This window comes from Salvelinus sp. IW2-2015, linkage group LG13, assembly GCF_002910315.2.
Source record: "Salvelinus sp. IW2-2015 linkage group LG13, ASM291031v2, whole genome shotgun sequence".
In the NCBI taxonomy this organism is placed as follows: domain Eukaryota; kingdom Metazoa; phylum Chordata; class Actinopteri; order Salmoniformes; family Salmonidae; genus Salvelinus; species Salvelinus sp. IW2-2015.
Window position 1 is genome coordinate 7,697,450 of NC_036853.1, and position 17,472 is coordinate 7,714,921.

The 17,472-nt window shown below is 43.0% G+C and overlaps 1 protein-coding gene across 2 annotated transcripts; it reads left to right on the forward strand.

The window, feature by feature from the left end:
- Positions 1-3,481: 3,481 nt before the first annotated feature.
- Positions 3,482-9,955, forward strand: LOC111972059 (G/T mismatch-specific thymine DNA glycosylase). 2 transcript variants are annotated; one of them, XM_023998899.2, is made up of 11 exons: positions 3,482-3,627; positions 3,894-3,964; positions 4,715-4,932; positions 5,326-5,525; positions 6,266-6,335; positions 6,622-6,757; positions 6,916-6,998; positions 7,389-7,483; positions 8,512-8,686; positions 8,978-9,103; positions 9,463-9,955. In XM_023998899.2, the coding sequence occupies exons 2-11, from the start codon at positions 3,909-3,911 to the stop codon at positions 9,612-9,614; spliced, it is 1,311 nt and encodes a 436-aa protein (XP_023854667.1). In that variant the 5' UTR covers positions 3,482-3,627; positions 3,894-3,908; the 3' UTR covers positions 9,615-9,955. The 2 variants fall into 2 exon arrangements, with proteins under 2 accessions (XP_023854667.1, XP_023854669.1); XM_023998901.2 differs by lacking the exon at positions 3,894-3,964 and having other exon boundaries at positions 3,534-3,627.
- Positions 9,956-17,472: the final 7,517 nt, after the last annotated feature.

The window sequence follows — 17,472 nt, forward strand, 5'->3', positions numbered from 1 at the left end:
TCCAACATAATCCAGGTAGAATCAGGAATTCCCTAGGCCCCTTACTTTTTTCAATCTTGACTAATGACATGCCACTGGCTTTGAATAAAGCTAGTGTGTCTATGCATGCAGATGACTTAACTCTATACACATCAGCTCCTACAGTGACATAAATGACTGCAACGCTTAACAAAGTGCTGCAGTTAGTTTCAGAATTGGTGGCAAGGAATAAGTTCAATCCTAAATATTTCTAAAACTAAAAGCATTGAATTTGGGACAAATCTTTCACTAAGCCCTAAACCTCAACTAAATCTTGTAATGAATAATGTGGAAATTGAGCAAGTTGAGGTGACTAAACTGCTTGAATTAACCCTGCATTGTAAACTGTCACGGTCAAAAATGTTTACAACAGTAGCTAAGATGGGGAGAAGTCTGTCCCTAATAAAGCGCTACTCTGCCTTATTAACAACACTGTCAACAAGGCAGGTCCTACAGGCCCTAGTTTTGTCGCACCTTGACTACGTTTCAGTCGTGTAGTCAGGTGACACAGAGGGACTTAGGAAAATTACAATTGGCTTAGAACAGGGCAGCACGGCTGACCCTTAAATGTTTTTTGTTGTTGTTGTTTTTTAATCTTTATTTAACTAGGCAAGTCAGTTAAAAACTAATTTTTATTTACAATGACGGCCTACCCCAGCCAACCCTGGGCCAATTCTATACTGCCCTATGGCACTCCCTAGTCACGGCCGGATGTGATGCAGCCTGGATTCAAACCAAGTACTGCACTGAGATGCAGTGTCTTATTCCACTGCACCACTCTGGAGCCCTAAATGTACACAGAGAGATAACAACATTAATAATATGCATGTCATGTCAATCTCTCATGGCTCAAAGTGGAGGAGAGATTGACTTCATCATTACTTGTTCTTGTAAGAAGTGTTGCCAAGCTGAATGCACCGAGGTGTCCGTTTTAAAATACTAGCACACAGCTCAGACACCCATGCATACCCCACAAGACATACCCCCAGAGGTCTCTTCACAATCCCCAAGTCCAGAACAGACTATGGGAGGCGCATAGTACTACATAGAGCCATGACTACATGGAACTCTATTCCACATCAGGTAACTGATGCAAGCAGTAGAATCCGATTTAAAAAACACCTTATGGAACAGCGGGTGTGAAGAGACACACACACAGGTACAGACACGCGCATACGCACACACACGCTAGCACACGCACTCTACACACGTACATTATAATATTGTTGAGTATTATACATTTTGTGTTGTGGATATGTGGGGGTCTGACAGTGTTATATGATGTACTGTTTTATCTTTGTTTTATGTGTAATATAAGAGCCTTAATGTGTTTGTACCCCAGGAAGAGTAGCTGCTGCCTTGGCAGGAATGAAAGGGGATCCATAATAAACCCCAGGAAGAGTAGCTGCTGCCTTGGCAGGAATGAAAGGGGATCCATAATAAACCCCAGGAAGAGTAGCCGCTGCCTGCAGGGAACTAATGGGGATCCATAATAAACCCCAGGAAGAGTAGCCGCTGCCTTGGCGGAACTAATGGGATCCATAATAAACCCCAGGAGAGTAGCCGCTGCCTTGGCAGGAACTAATGGGGATCCATAATAAACCCCAGGAAGAGTAGCCGCTGCCTTGGCAGGAACTAATGGGGATCCCTAATAAATACAAAAAAATACAAATACTGCAGAGGGAGCACGCCCCCATCCACATCAACGGGGCCACACATCACTGACAACCTGAATTGTTCCATCCACACAGACAGTGTGGAGAAGAAGGCGCAACAGCACCTCTTCAACCTCAGGAGGCAGAAGAAAGCCAGCTTGGCCCCTAAAACCCTTACAAACTTCTACAGATGCACCATTGAGAGCATCCTCAATGGAACGGCTGGTAGCCTAGTGGTTAGAGCGTTGGACTAGTTACCGAAAGGCTGCAAGATCGAATCCCTGAGTTGACAAGGTAAAAATCTGTCGTTCTGCTCCTGAGCGAGGCAGTTAACGGTAGGCTGTCATTGAAAATAAGAATTTGTTATTAACTGACTTGCCTAGTAAAATAAAAAATCCTGTTGAGCTGTATCACCACCTGGTAAGGCATCTTTAACCGCAGGGCTCTCCAGGGGGTGGTGCCTGCCCCCCAGGACATCTACAGCACCTGGTATCACAGGAAGGCCAACAAGATCATCAAGGACCTCAGCCACCCAAGCCACAGCGTGTTCACCCTGCTACTATCTAGAAGGCGGAGACAGTGCAGGTGGGACTTCTCCAGGCCATCAGACTGTTAAAAAGTCACCACTAGCTGGCCTCCGCCCAGTACCTTGCCCTGAACTTTAGTCACTGTTACTAGCCGGTACTCGAGACTGCTGCCCTATGCCCTAGTATTCATTATCATTGAGTACTCGTCACTTTAATAGTGTTTACATAACGTTTTTCTTTTGAATTCAGGAGGCTAGTATCAGCTACATTTATGCCTTTACTAGACTATGGGGATATTTTATATATGAATGCTTCCGCTCAGTGTTTGAGATCAATTGACACCCTTTACCATGGCACTTTGAGATTTATTTTAAAATGCAAAACACTTACGCACCACTGCACTTTGTATACCAGGGTTAGCTGGCCTGCTCTAGTCACTCGTAGGCTCAGTCACTGGTATACTTTTATTTACAAAGCCATTTTGGGTTTACTACCTTTTAATTTGGGCATTTTTATTGTTCAGAAATGTGGTGGGTACTCTCTTCGTTCGCTRGACTTTATCCTGCTAACTGTTCCAAATGTCCAAACTGAATTTGGTAAAAGGGCTTTTATGTACTCTGCGCCATCGTCTTGGAACGTCTTACAAAATACTTTTAAACTGGAAGAACTTGTCCCGATTGGTGTTTTTAAAACACTGATGAAGGATTTTGAGACTGATTCCCTGACCTGTCAATGTTTTTAATTTGCTGTTTTTGATATTGTTATACTCTTGTGAATTCTATGGTTTTTACTAGATTACTTGTAGTTTTTCATGTTGTTTGTCTGTAATTTTTGTAATGACTTGGTGCTGCCTATCTTGGCCAGGACGCCCTTGAAAAATAGATTTTAAATCTCAATGAGCCCTTCCTGGTTAAATAAAGGTTTAATAATAATAATAAACGTCATATGTATGTACTGTATTCTAGTCAAGGCTCATCCTATAACTACTGCTGTACACAAATGTTTTATTCATATACTGTCCATCGTGTCTATACACACCATCATATACATATCTATTTATATTCCAGACTCTGACATTGCTCGTTCTAATTTTAATTCCTTTATATGTATTTTGGGGATTTGGGTGTATTGTTAGGCATTACTGCACTGTCGAACATAAGATTTTCGCTACACCCGCGATAACATCTGCAAAATATGTGTACGCGACCAATACAATTTGATTTAATTTAGAGTGGATTAATGATGTGAGCTCCACACTCCGACCCAGTAGGCGGCGACAACGCAAATACTTTTGTTAGGGTAAAGCTAACAATAAACTGAAAAGACGCTTCACCCCAATGTTCCTAAATGGTCTTTGTTTTGGGTCCATTGATCGCCCTCAATCGGTACATTTTGTGAAAAAGGAATTCTAAACATATGTATAACAGGTATGTCGCTACTCAACATCTCTTGTATTAGCACGTTTATATACTCCCCTTGCAATTTCCCAGCAAGCTTGTTTAGTAGCTAGAATGAATGTTAGTTGTCTGTAACCCTTTTTTTTACCACCAAACGTCTTTGTGGTGTTGTGATAACAATCAGTTTGCCAAATCTAAAGGCCGATAGTTTGCCAATCACTCCTACTGTGGTAAATGACAGTGTAAAAGGGCATACCATTGTAGCTAACAGCAACATGAATGTTAATTTATTTAAGTAAATCCTCGTAAAGATGGAAGAAAAGCAGTATACGTCACTGACGGTTCCTACGGATTATCTCCAACAGTGGTGAGTTGTCCTCCGAACGCGTTGGTGTTGGGAGGTTTTGCATAAAATACAATTGTTGTGGAGTGTCAGTGTGGAGGTCTCCATCAACATGTATTAAATAAAGCTCATTTTGCAATAACTGTCAAAACAGTTCCTATCGCCATGGCCTACAGCAGGCTATGTATTATTGTCATCATTAGACAAAGCATGCTTTTCTCCCCCCCTCAACACTGTACTTTTTAAAATTAAGAAACAATTATGATCCTGTGAAGACAGACCGACAGGAAGGCAGACATTTTTACATGGTACAATGTACATGATTAAATAATGATTTGCAAAGAAAAAACTGATTGGAAGTTTATATGCAAAGTTACTCTATGGATGCAGAGTGAGGTAACATGTCATTGATAGGCCATTTACATTTAAGTAAAGTAATCCTAGACGTTAAAACACATGCATCCTTACAACATGATCATTAATAGCACACACACCCATGTCAAACACAAAAGTTGGGCCATGAATGTTTTCTGACCAGGAAACATGAGACGTCAAACCAATGTGTGTGTGAAATGTATTCTATGAAGGTTGCTGTCATATTTGTTGATGTAAACTCATATATATACTGGGTTCCTAGGAGCATGAACCGTTTCTCTATGGACCCTCAGTCATTTCTTTGTCTTCCGGTTTGTCACCTCTCTGGACAAACCCCATTTGAAAACAAAAGAAGATGGTGTCACCCCAGTCTGTTTCTTTTGTCTTCTGGATCTGTAGGTACCAGTCCACCCAGCAGCACCCCCAAGCTCAACATGTGATGCAGTACCATAACACGGGTCATATGGGTCATTACATGGAGGGATCCAGAGAGGACCGGGTCATGACGGAGCTGTCTGTCCACCAGGACCTCCCTGTCCACCAAGAGCTGGACTTCCTTCACGACTTCCATCAAGAGCCAATCGTCCAACACGATCAGCCTGTGGATACATCACAAGGTATGTGATGACCGCCCCCACCCCCTTACTTAGCCATGCCGTCTGCCATGTTTGCGTGGTCAATATTTGTACAGCTTTATTTGTCGTGCGCTCTCTCCTCTGCGTACACACATTTCCCCAGTCCCCACCACCCTGGTGTTAACATGAACTGATCTATCCTCACGCGGTGCTGTTCCAGTAATCAATCCGATTATATTTGTCCAGCACCTTCCACAGAATCATTGGGCGTGTCTGAGATTGACTACATTGCAGTCGGACTGCACAGGATCACTGATTTTTATAAATCCCCATTTTGCTTCCCGGAGAACCACTCATTATGTGATCAAGATTTGCGATTCTGCACCTCGCCTCAAATGGATTCCCCCGCAAACCTGTTCATTTTCTGTCTTTTAGCTCCGACGCCAGGGAAGAGAAAGAGAGGTCGGCCTCCCAAACAGAAGCCGGGGGAGGGCCAACCGCAGGAGGACTACGATCAGGCAGAGGCCCTGAAGAAAGCCAAAAGGACCCTTAACCGTTTCAATGGCATGTCAGTGGACGAGGTTATGGCCAAAACCCTGCCAGACATTATTGACCATAACCTGGACATTTTGATAGTGAGTTTTAACATTTAATTTGTGACATTTTCAGACTGGTGATGTTGAGTAGGGCTGTTTATGTAAAGTTTGGCCCAATTATATATATTTTTATCTGTACCATTATTAATGATAGACCATTCTACCCTAATGATAGCCCATGGAATATACCATTCTACCCTAATAATAGCCCATGGAATACACCATTCTACCCTAATGATAGCCCATGGAATACACCATTCTACCCTAATGATAGCACATGGAATACACCATTCTACCCTAATGATAGCACATGGAATACACCATTCTACCCTAATGATAGCACAGATGGAATACACCATTCTACCTAATGATAGCACATGGAATACACCATTCTACCCTAATGATAGCACATGGAATACACCATTCTACCTAATGATAGCACATGGAATCACACATTCTACCTAATGATAGCACATGGAATGCACCATTCTAACCTTGATGATAGCACATGGAATACACCATTCTACCCTGATGATGGCCCCTGGAATACACCATTCTACCCTAATGATAGCACATGGAATACACACACCATTATACCCTGATGATAGCCCCTGGAATACACACACCATTCTACCCTAATGATAGCCCATTGGATCAAACACAACTTTTCATTAGATTAAACCCATGTACTACGTGTGTTGTGAATTTGAATCAAATCAAAAATGACTCTTCAGTCTCTAGCATTTTGCAATAATAAGAATTTATGATCCCTTTCTCAGATTGGTATCAATCCAGGACTGTTGTCAGCCTACAAGGGACGACATTACCCAAACCCAGGAAACCATTTCTGTACGTAGCACTCACTTCTATTTCCATACATACATACAGAGTACTGTAATACCACATACTGACTGCCTGATTAGGGTCATGTTCATTAGGGCACAACGAAGCAAAACATTGTGCAGCGGAAGAAAATAAAAAAACAAGCCAGTCTTGTTGGACGAGTTCAAACGGTACCTCTCTCTTTGACTCGTTTTAGAACGCTTTCTTCCGTTTTGTGCCTAGTGAACACAACCCACGTTATTAGTAACATTATAAGGAAAGTGATTGAGCTTGTTTTTGTTTTGGACCTTAGGGAAATGCCTGTTCCTCTCTGGTCTTACTGATGAGCAGCTCAACCACATGCACGATCTGAGCCTGCCGGAGAAGTATGGCATTGGCTTTACCAACATGGTGGAGAGGACAACGCCAGGAAGCAAAGACCTCTCAAGGTGTCAAACYTATAGTAATAAACCTATAGTAATAAACCTATAGTAATAAAAAAAGCACAGATGTCATTAAACATCCATGATGCATTTTCTTTCTAGTTACAATTGTCGTCATGGTTATTGGTTCATTGTCTAGGCTAACTTTGTTACTATTTCTACAGCAAAGAGTTTCGTGAAGGAGGCCGGCAATTGGTGGAGAAGCTGAAGAAATACAAGCCACTAATCGCAGCTTTCAATGGAAAATGTGAGCACATTTTTATAGAGCATATCAGTAATTACAATTATAGTTTGTTTTGTCTTTTACAGATAAAAACAGAAATACTTGTCATTTCGACAAAAGTTTGACCTACATCATTTCATGATGATATTCATTGCATTACGGTCTGGTTTGATTCCAGGCTGTATCACAGCGGTCTAAAGCACTGCATCTCAGTGCTAGAGGCGTCACTACAGACACCCTGGTTCAAATCCAGGCTGTATCACAATCGGCCGTGATTGGGAGTCCCATAGGGCCGGCGCACAATTGGCCCAGCGTCGTCCGGGTTTGGCCGGTGTAGGTCGTCATTGTAAATAAGAATTTGTTCTGAACTGACTTGCCTAGTTAAATAAAGGTTAAATTACTCTTCTTCGGCAGGTATTTACGAAATTTTCAGCAAAGAGATCTTTGGAGTGAAGGCAAAGAAACTCGAGTTTGGCTTACAGCCGTACAAAATCCCAGAAACCGAAACAGTAAGTAGTTTTACCAAAATACACTGAACCAAAATATAAACACAACATGTAAAGAAAGTGTTAATCCCGTGTTTCATGAGCTGAAATAAAAGATCCCAGAAATGTTCCATACACACATGCTTATTTCGTGGTGTGCACGAATTTGTTTCCATCCCTGTTAGTGAGCATTTCTCCTTTGCCAAGATAATCCATCCACCTGACAGGTGGGCGAGCAGTTTGCTGATGTCAACATTGTGAATAGAGTACCCCATGGTGAGGTTATGGTACGGGCAGGCATAAGCTACTGACAACGAACACAACTCGATTTTATCGATGGCAATTTGAACGCACAGAGATTGTCGTGCCATTCATCCACTGCCATCACCTCATGTTTCAGCATGATAATGCACGGCCCCATGTCGTAAGGATCTGTACACAATTCTTAGAAGCTGAAAATGTCCCAGTTCTTCCATGGCCTGCATACTCACCAGACATGTCACCCATTGAGCATTGCTCTGGATCAACGTGTATGACAGCGTGTTCCAGTTCCTGCTAATATCCAGCAACTTCGCACAGCCAATTGAAGAGGAGTGGGAAAACACAATGCACAATCAACAGCCTGATTAACTCTATTTTGAAGGAGATGTCACGCTGCATGAGGCAAATGGTGGTCACACCAGATACTGACTGGTTTTCTGATCCACGCCCCCCCCCTTTTTTTCCAAAGTATCTGAAATCCATAGATTAGGGCCTAATGAATTTATTTCAATTGACGGATTTCCTTAAAATCTTTGAAATTGTTGAATGTTGCGTTTTTATATTTTTGTTCAGGATAGTAACTAGTCGCACATATTTGTATCCATTCTCTCATTGTCTGTTCCTACTGTTGTTTTGGGGTCTGTTCAAGAGGGTACAACGTTATAGATTCCGCTAGAAATGTATTGTAGATCAAGTTTAGCGTAATGTCACGTAGAGCTGTGAGCCGTGTCGGCTCCACACATTTCTACCTGCAACGTTGCGAATGTCTTCACTCATTGCATACATCCCAGGTGTGCTACTTGATGCCTTCGTCAAGCCCCCGCTGTGCCCAGTTCCCCCGCGCTCAGGACAAGGTTCACTTCTACATCAAGCTGAAGGAGATACGGGACAAGATCAAAGGTGTGGTCTCAGTGGCCCGCGAGGTGCAAGAGACTGAGTACCACTTCGACTTGGGACTTGCCAAAGGTAAAATAATGGTCACGACGGAGTTAAGTTAAGCGTTGCCACACTTCAAAGTCTCGTTCACGCTGCTATTTCAGAACGAACATGAGAAAGCCGTTAACTGAATCTCTGATATATACTGAATATATTGCCATTGATAAGGATGCCATCGTGCGCTTCATGTTACACCAATTATATTCAGTCATGTGGTGTACATTCAAAGGATAAATGAGGGTATGCTCTCTAGATTGGCAATCGTATTGAAGAGCAGTGTTGTTGATCAGTAATGTTGTATTTCCTGTATCACTGCTACAGAGGATGCTAAGAGGATGGCCATCAAGGAGGAGCAGGTGGATCCTGAGTACGAGACCTGCGACGGGGAGCGCGAGGAGGCAAGGCAAAGCACAAGCTACTGCAACATTTCCTCCACCAAAGAGACCGGTGAGAGCAAGTTTCTGAAGAGTGTTTTTTGTGTCTTTCGTTAGTGCTTCTCGGCTGATAGGAAAATAGACCCGAAAGATGAACGACTTGTCATCACTATTCATACAGCTGTTGGTTTGTTAAAGGGTTACTTCAGGATTTAGGCAATGAAGCCCTTAATCTACTGACCCAGAGTCAGATGAAGCCCTTTATCTACTGACCCAGAGTCAGAATGAAGCCCTTTAATCCTACTGAACCCAGAGTCAGATGAAGCCCTTTATCTACTGACCCAGAGTCAGATGAAGCCCTTTATCTAGATGAACTCGTGGATACCATTTTTACATCTGAATAATTGTTTTTAATTTTTATACTCCTTTCAGCAATGCCCAGTAAGGACCAAGCCCAAGCTACACCATTGAACCACATGCCATACGACCAGTGGATGACACAGTCGTTTGCGGACCAGATACCGGACATTAGCTGTAACAGTAGCAATGTAGCTCAACCTCAGTTGGGAGCAGAAACCTTTTGAAGAAGGCCCCCACAAGAAAAGTCATTGGGTCACACCGTTTCTGAGGCATCATAATGCATGCGTCACATTAGAAGGAAGATGGAGGAGAAATGGYCCATCTTGACTGGACTCCTGTTTTTCAAATTCTCTCTTTAAAACACAGCCCATTTTTTTCCCCCCATTAATTTTTATAACTATTTATTGCATTTCATACAGCATGTGTCCAGTGTCTTATTTTTATATTTTTAAAGAATGGGATTTTGTTGTATCCCTCACATGTGGAAGTGTAATTGTGCTCTGGAATTTTTAAGTTTGTTATTACATAGATATTAAATCAGTTGTACAACTGACATTGACAGTTATTTTGTGGAATCCGGAACTTATTGATGTACATGGTTCATTAGGACTTGTAAAGTGATCACGTTGAATGAAAAAGACAGGCGCCTGACAGTCCCAAGACGACATGGGCCGTATTCATTAGGGCACACCGTATGAAAACCACAATGCAACGGAAAATGGAAGTGTTTCTTATTGGACAAATTCAAATAGTACCTGCTTTGTGTCTCTAGTGAATTCAACTGTGGAAAGCTTTTAAAGAGAACTGGAAAAACAGGAAAGGAACTGAAATGCTTAGTGTTTTCTTACAGTGTGCCCTAATGAACACGACCCTAGTTTCCATCTGGGTTCACAGCCACCTTTTCTAGCGGTCCCAGCAGTTTTCTCCAGGCCATTTTAAACGAGACAGTTTCAGGTGAAGGTAGCCCCAGTTTCCTCCTTATGACTCATGATCATGGCGTTACATCATTCATCTGACCTCTGAACCATATATTGATCTTCAGCAGAGCAACAGAGTTTATAATTTACTAAACAAGACGGACATCTTACAATGTCAAATGAGAATATGTCCCTGGACGCAGAATCAAATCACTCCTTTCATTATACAGAAATAACCATGCCTGGTCTTATCATGACAAATGTTTAGATGACAGTGGAGGTGTTCATCATTTACATGGATTGTAGCTAAGTCAGTTTTCCTGACAGTTGATTATACTTTCTGGGCACACAATGTCATTAGCTAGTCTATAAAGTGTATGCTCATTGCCAAATTTCTACTCAAGGATAATGAGTGCGTTTCAACTAGGCCAGTCAGTTAAGAACAAATTCTTATTTTCAATGACGGCCTAGGAACAGTGGGTTATAACTGCCTTGTTCAGGGGCAGAACGACAGATTTTTACCTTGTCAGCTCGGGGATTCRATCTTGCAACCTGTCAGTTACCAGTCCAACACTAACCACTAGGCTACCTGCCGCCTCTACACTCTAACCACTAGGCTACCTGCCGCCTACCCTTAACTGTATTCACTCTGGAGGAAGAAATTGTGGTCTCTGTTACGCCCATTGTCTTGTTCTGATGCAATACTCTGTGGTGTAATTAGTATCAATATAAATCCTCATAGAAAATATACATTATCCCATTCAAACCTAAAAAACCTGGCTTGACTGGATGATTGACGTATATGGTGTTGTGTTTGGACAAAGAAATCTTCAATATCAAACTACAAGCACAAATGGGTAGACAGATGGTTAAATTAAGTTGTTATAAGCCATAATACTGTAGTGTAGTAACATTAACATTGTTGTTAGTACTGCGTAGTTGCATAGTTATTTCATAACCCAAAGGCAGATGGCGATATTGAGTTGTTTCACCTTACCGTCCAAAGGGGATCTATCTATCTATGCAGTCGGCTATACACTCGTATCCCCCCGTGGGGGACAGAATCAGTGRAATGAATACATATCTAGTCTCATATGGCAGAGGCATCCATTCTACGGCCCGTAGGTCCACGGTAGCGTTTTGAAACCATCTGACCAGGGGTGGAAAAAAGACACCTGCAAACTGATTGGCTGAACGCGATATGCAACATCCAGGGACTAGCATTGGTGGTGGAAAATGGTGTTTTAAGTATGCATATTTACCTTTTYYCCCCCCCCTGCCTTCTCGTCATTCAATTGAGTTATGGAGGAAATCGACGCCTTTGCAGCCTGAATGGAGAATGTTTTATGTACAAAGACTTGATAGGCCAGTTGCAAAGTAAAAAATGACTATATAGTAAGAATGTATGTGAACAAAATGTAGTTTTTTGGTCTTAATTCAAGGTTGGGCATAAGGTTAGCAAATGTGATTAGGGTTAGGTTTTAAAGAAGAGAAATATGAGTTCCTCAGCTAAGGCGAGGCGACGCAACAAACAACGGGCAAACTGCTGGTTCACGCTGGGTCCAGCGTGAACCAACCCCCCGCCCCCCCCAAAAAGTGTCCCAGCGGCAGAGAGGAAGCGATGAGGTGTTGCACTGCCCAAAATCTGTCCAGGAAAACAAGCCCAAGAAGTGAGGAATTTATGTATGGCGGTCAATGAGAGATTGTCTAATTTGGTCAACAGAACATTTAATTGCTAATTTGCTACACAATGCTTATTTGATTGAATAGAAGTTTCGTAACAGTTAGGTTGTTAAGAATGCACTGATATAAGTGGACGCACGTGGCATTTCGGCGACTAAAAAAACAACAACTTTATATTGGAGTTGTGCCTGTTAGACATACACCCAGACCGTGAGCAGAGCAACAGGCCCAGGCCTACACCCACCCAAGACCCATCCTGCGACATAAGAGGCATATATCAGATGCTCAGCATGCTCTGCTCACAACTATTGGTCAGAGCCTAAACCACACAAATAAGAGGTGACAGCATTCCCTCCCAAATATGCCCCCCTAGACACAACTACGACAAAACAACCAACAAAAATGGGTCACAAYTCTTGTCGCACGCTGGGTCTGTATCAGTAGAGGCTCTTCCTCAGTGAATTTCATTTTTATTTTTATTTTTTTTAGTTACCCACTTTAGATTAAACTATACAACATATATTCACATCACCAAATAATTGATTACAACAAACTGTTTTGCAACGAAGGTCTACAGGAGCCTCAGTAGCACTCTGTAGGGTAGCACCATGGTGTAGCTGGAGGACAGCTAGCTTCAATCCTCCTCTGGGTACATCGACTTCAATACAAAACCTAGGAGGCTCATGGTTTTCACCCCCTTCCATAGACTTATACAATCATTATGACAACTCCCAGGGACATCCTCGAACCGATCAGAGCTCTTGCAGCATGACGTGACGTTGTCCACCCAATCAAAGGATCAGAGAATGAGTAGTTGACACAAAGAGAGAGAATGACAAAAGTTGAACAGTTTTTCTCAAATGAATTTCTTCCAAAATTGAGTAGAAGCAAGAGATAGCTATGTTTTTTACTCAAACACCTGGCTCAAACCGAGAGGGATGCTATGTTAGCTAGCTGGCTATGGCTATCCAACACTGAAACTCTTCCAAGTCAAGGTAAGCTTTTGGTTTTATTAATTTATTGCCACCAGGGCCCACCGGTGTAACTGCTAAACTGCTTTCTGACTGTACACTGTACTGCATGATTGTAGCGGGTTTAATAACGTGTTCGTTCTAGTAGCTATGTTGACTATAAAGTGACAACGATGTAGGCTGTTTGTAGCAGTTAGCGGTCATGGTATAGAGGTTTGGCTTGGAATGGTTTTCACCTGGTCACAGACAGATAATGTGTTGTGCACTGAAGTCCACAAGAGAAGGGAAAAGGTGACAGGACGAGAGTGCGTAGATCGCTGCCAGACGGAATTATATATACAATGATCAAAGTGACCATGCTGTTTTTATGAGGCTGCTGTGAAAGTGAACTGATAATAATAATCCTCCCTCATCTTAAACGACACCAACCACCACTGATACTCAGTGTATATCAATGAATTGGTGAGGGCACTAGAACAGTCTGCAGCACCCGGCCTCACCCTACTGGACTTGGAAATCAAATGTCTACTGTTTGCAGATTATCTGGTGCTCCTGTACCCAATCAAGAAGGGYCTACAGCAGCACCTCTTCTGCACAGATTCTGTCAGACTTGGGCCTTGACAGTAAATCTCTGTAAGACAAAAATAATGGTGTTCCAAAAAAGGTCCAGTAGCCAAGACAACAAATACAAATTCTATCTAGACATCGTTGCCCTAGAGCACACAAAAAAACTATACATACCTCGGCCTAAACATCAGCACCACAGGTAACTTCCACAAGGCTGTGAACAATCTAAAAAGACAAGGCAAGAAGGGCTTTCATCAAAAGGAACATAAAATTCAACATCCCAATTAGGATCTGGCAAAAAATTATTTAGTTATATAACCCATTGCCCTCTATGGTTATGAGGTCTGGGGTCCACTCACCAACCAATAATTTACAAAATAGGACAAACACCCAATTGAAACTCTGCAAGCAGAATTCTGCAAAAAATATACTTTGTGTACAACGCAAACCCCAAACAATGCATGCAGAGCAGAATTTAGGACGATACCCGCTAGTTATCTACATCCCCCAAAAGAGCTGTTCAATTCTACATCCACCTAACCTATAAAATAGTCCCCTCAGCCAGCTGGTTCTGGGGCTCTGTTCACAAACACAAACAGACCCCTTGATATTGAGAGGCCGACATAGGCAGACCTGGCTCTCAAGAGAAGACAAGCTAAATGTATGACCACATTAGAGACACATATTTCCCACAGATAACACAAATCAAACATTGATAAACTCCCATATCTGTTTGGTATTTCACCTGACTGTGCAATCACAGCAGCAATCCCCAGGTCGTTGCTGTAATCCCCAGCGACGTAATCCCCAGGTCGTTGCTGTAATCCCAGGTCGTTGCTGTAATCCCCAGGTCGGTGCTGTAATCCCAGGTCGTTGCTGTAATCCCCAGGTCGTTGCTGTAATCCCCAGGTCGTTGCTGTAATCCCAGGTCGTTGCTGTAATCCCCAGGTCGTTGCTGTAATCCCCAGGTCGTTGATATAAATGCAAACGTGTTCTCAGTCAACTTACCTGGAAAATAAGGGTTAAAATTTTTTTTATGTAAATAAATTAAAGCAAGATTTGTGGTACGTTGCCATGAGAAAACGGACGGGGGAGCACAAACAACATTGTAAATACCACCAATATTTATCTGTTTATTTATCTTCCCTTACTATTCGTACTACTACTATTTGCACATAGCTGATAATAACACTTAAAACTTCTTAGGGCTTGTCCAATTTTTTCTCAATTTCCGCCTGAATGACGTGCCTAAAGTAAACTGCCTGTTGCTCAGGCCCTGAATCCAGGAAATGCATATAATTGGTACCATTGGAAAGAAAACACTCTGAAGTTTGTATAAATAATGTAGGTGAACATAAACTAAGAGGAAGTCTGTGCTGCGTGTTTTTTAGTCTGAATCTAGTTGGAACTTTGATCTCTCTACCTGATCTGGTTGTCTAACACGGTTGTAACTGTCTCTGAGGTGTGTCAGGCTTGCACGTACAACACCCGTTCTGCCAGTCACATTCTGTTAAAAGGTCCCCAAAGCACACACATCCCTGTGTCGCTCCTCTTTTCAGTTCGCTGCAGCTAGCGACTGGAACGAGCTGCAACAAACACTCAAACTGAACAGTTTTATCTCAATCTCTTCATTCAAAGACTCAAATCATGGACACWCTTACTGAGMGTTGTGGCTGCTTAGAGTGATGTATTGTTGTCTCTACCTTCTTGCCCTTTGTGCTGTTGTCTGTGCCCAATAATGTTTGTACCATGTTTTGTGTTGCTAACATGTTGCTACCATGCTGTGTTGTCATGTGTTGCTGCCTTGCTATGTTGTTGTCTTAGRTCTCTCTTTATGTAGTGTTGCGTTGTCTCTCTTGTCGTGATGTGTGTTTTGTCCTATATTTTTATTTTATAATACGAGGCCCCCATCCCCGCAGGAGGCCGTTTGCCTTCTGGTAGGCCGTATTTGTAAATAAGAATTTGTTCTTAACTGACTTGCCCCTCAATCTGTGTTGATTTACTTGTCCTCAATCTGGGTTGACATACCTGTCCTCAATCTGGGTTGACATACCTGTCCTCAATCTGGGTTGACTATACGCTGTCGCTCAATTCTGGGTTTGATTTACCTGTCCTCAATCTGGGTGTTTTGATTTACCTGGCCAATATAGAATGTCTTTTGCTCTTTCTTTGCACTTGCCTATTCTCAGGTGTGATTCGGGAACTCTATTCAGCATTTTCTTGTTTAGTTGATTTGGTACAATGAGTTTTGCGGCTTTGAACAGCAGTCCTGATGTATAGCTGATTTCCTCCTTGAAAATGTCCAGCATGGATGGATTTCTTTGGGAACCACACTCTTTTCACTGGGCCATCCACTCATCGTTGTTACTCTCAACAGTTGCATTGTGGGATCTTCTACTGTTGCTTTCCTGAACGCTTGTAGCTTCTCCTCTGAGATTGGCAGCGGAGGCGTTATCCAGTTTACCTCCAACTCCTCCAGCAGATCTTCGTGTTCGTTGAAGTAGGCTCTACTCAAAGCATCTGCTATGTGCTTTCTTTGCCTGGCTTGTAGGTGACAGTGAGACTGTATCTTTGAAGTCGGAGCAACATCCTCTGCAGCCTTGAAGGAGTGTGATGCAGCGGCTTCTTGAATATGCTCTTGAGAGGCTAGTGATCACTTTCAACTTGTACCTCTCTGCCATACACGTACTGATGGACATCTCCTCACATCCGTAGACTATGGAAAGTAGTTCCTTCTGGATCTGTGCATATCAACGTTGACAGTCTGAGTGATCGAGAGCCATATACAACAGCTCTACCCTCTTGGAGTATAACTGCCCCATACCTCCTGAACTGGCATCTAGTGACAGTAATAGGGGTTTATTCATGTCATAGAACTTCAGTGTTGGCGCGTTTGTTGCAATCTTTTGAGTAAAAAAAACAAAACAACAGTTCTTATGTTTTTGTTCCCAATGCCATTCAGTGTCACTCTCAAGTAGCTTTCTGAGCAGAGCGTTCACCTCAGATAGGTTGGGAATGAATTTGCCACGATTAGTGTAGAATGCACATGAATCTCTGCAGTGTTTGTTTGTCTTCGGCAAGAGGAATCTGCACCACTGCCCTCACCTTCTCATCATCTGGTTTCAGACCACTGGCCATTAGCATCTGCCCACGGCCCTCACCTTCTCATCATCAGGTTTCAGACCACTGGCCATTAGCATCTGCACCACGGCCCTCACCTTCTCATCATCAGTTTTCAGACCACTGGCCATTAGCATCTGCACCACGGCCTCACCTTCTCATCATCAGGTTTCAGACCACTGGCCATTAGCATCTGCACCACGGCCCTCACTTCTCATCATCTATCATCAGGTTTTCAGACCACTGGCATTAGCATCTGCACCACGGCCCTCACCTTCTCATCATCAGGTTTCAGACCACTGGCCATTAGCATCTGCACCACGGCCCTCACCTTCTCATCATCTAGGTTTCAGACACTGGCCATTAGCATCTGCACCACAGGCCCTCACCTTCTCATCATCAGGTTTAGACCACTGGCCATTAGCATCTGCACCACGGTCCCTCACCTCTCATCATCTGGTTTCAGACCACTGCCATTAGCATCTGCACCACGGCCCTCACCTACTCATCATCAGGTTTCAGCACCATGGCCATTTAGCATCTGCACCACGGCCCTCACCTTCTCATCATCAGGTTTCAGACCATGGCCATTAGCATCTGCACCACGGCCCACCTTCTCTATCATCGTGGTTTCAGACCACTGGCATTGCATCTGCACCATGGCCTCACCTTCTCATCATCGGGTTTCAGACACTGGCCATTAGCATCTGCACAGGCCTCACTTCTCATCATCAGGTTTCAGACCATGGCCATTAGCATCTGCACCACGGCCTCACCTTCTCATCATCAGGTTTCAGACCACTGGCCATTAGCATCTGCACCAC

What these genes read in the sequence shown, in the direction of transcription:
- LOC111972059 (XM_023998899.2), top strand. Translation starts at nt 3,909, where the DNA reads ATGGAAGAAAAGCAGTATACGTCACTGACGGTTCCTACGGATTATCTC. An exon ending in ATAACCTGGACATTTTGATA is followed by an intron (nt 5,526 to 6,265) that starts GTGAGTTTTAAC and finishes TCCCTTTCTCAG; the next exon opens with ATTGGTATCAATCCAGGACT. An exon ending in CGACTTGGGACTTGCCAAAG is followed by an intron (nt 8,687 to 8,977) that starts GTAAAATAATGG and finishes TCACTGCTACAG; the next exon opens with AGGATGCTAAGAGGATGGCC.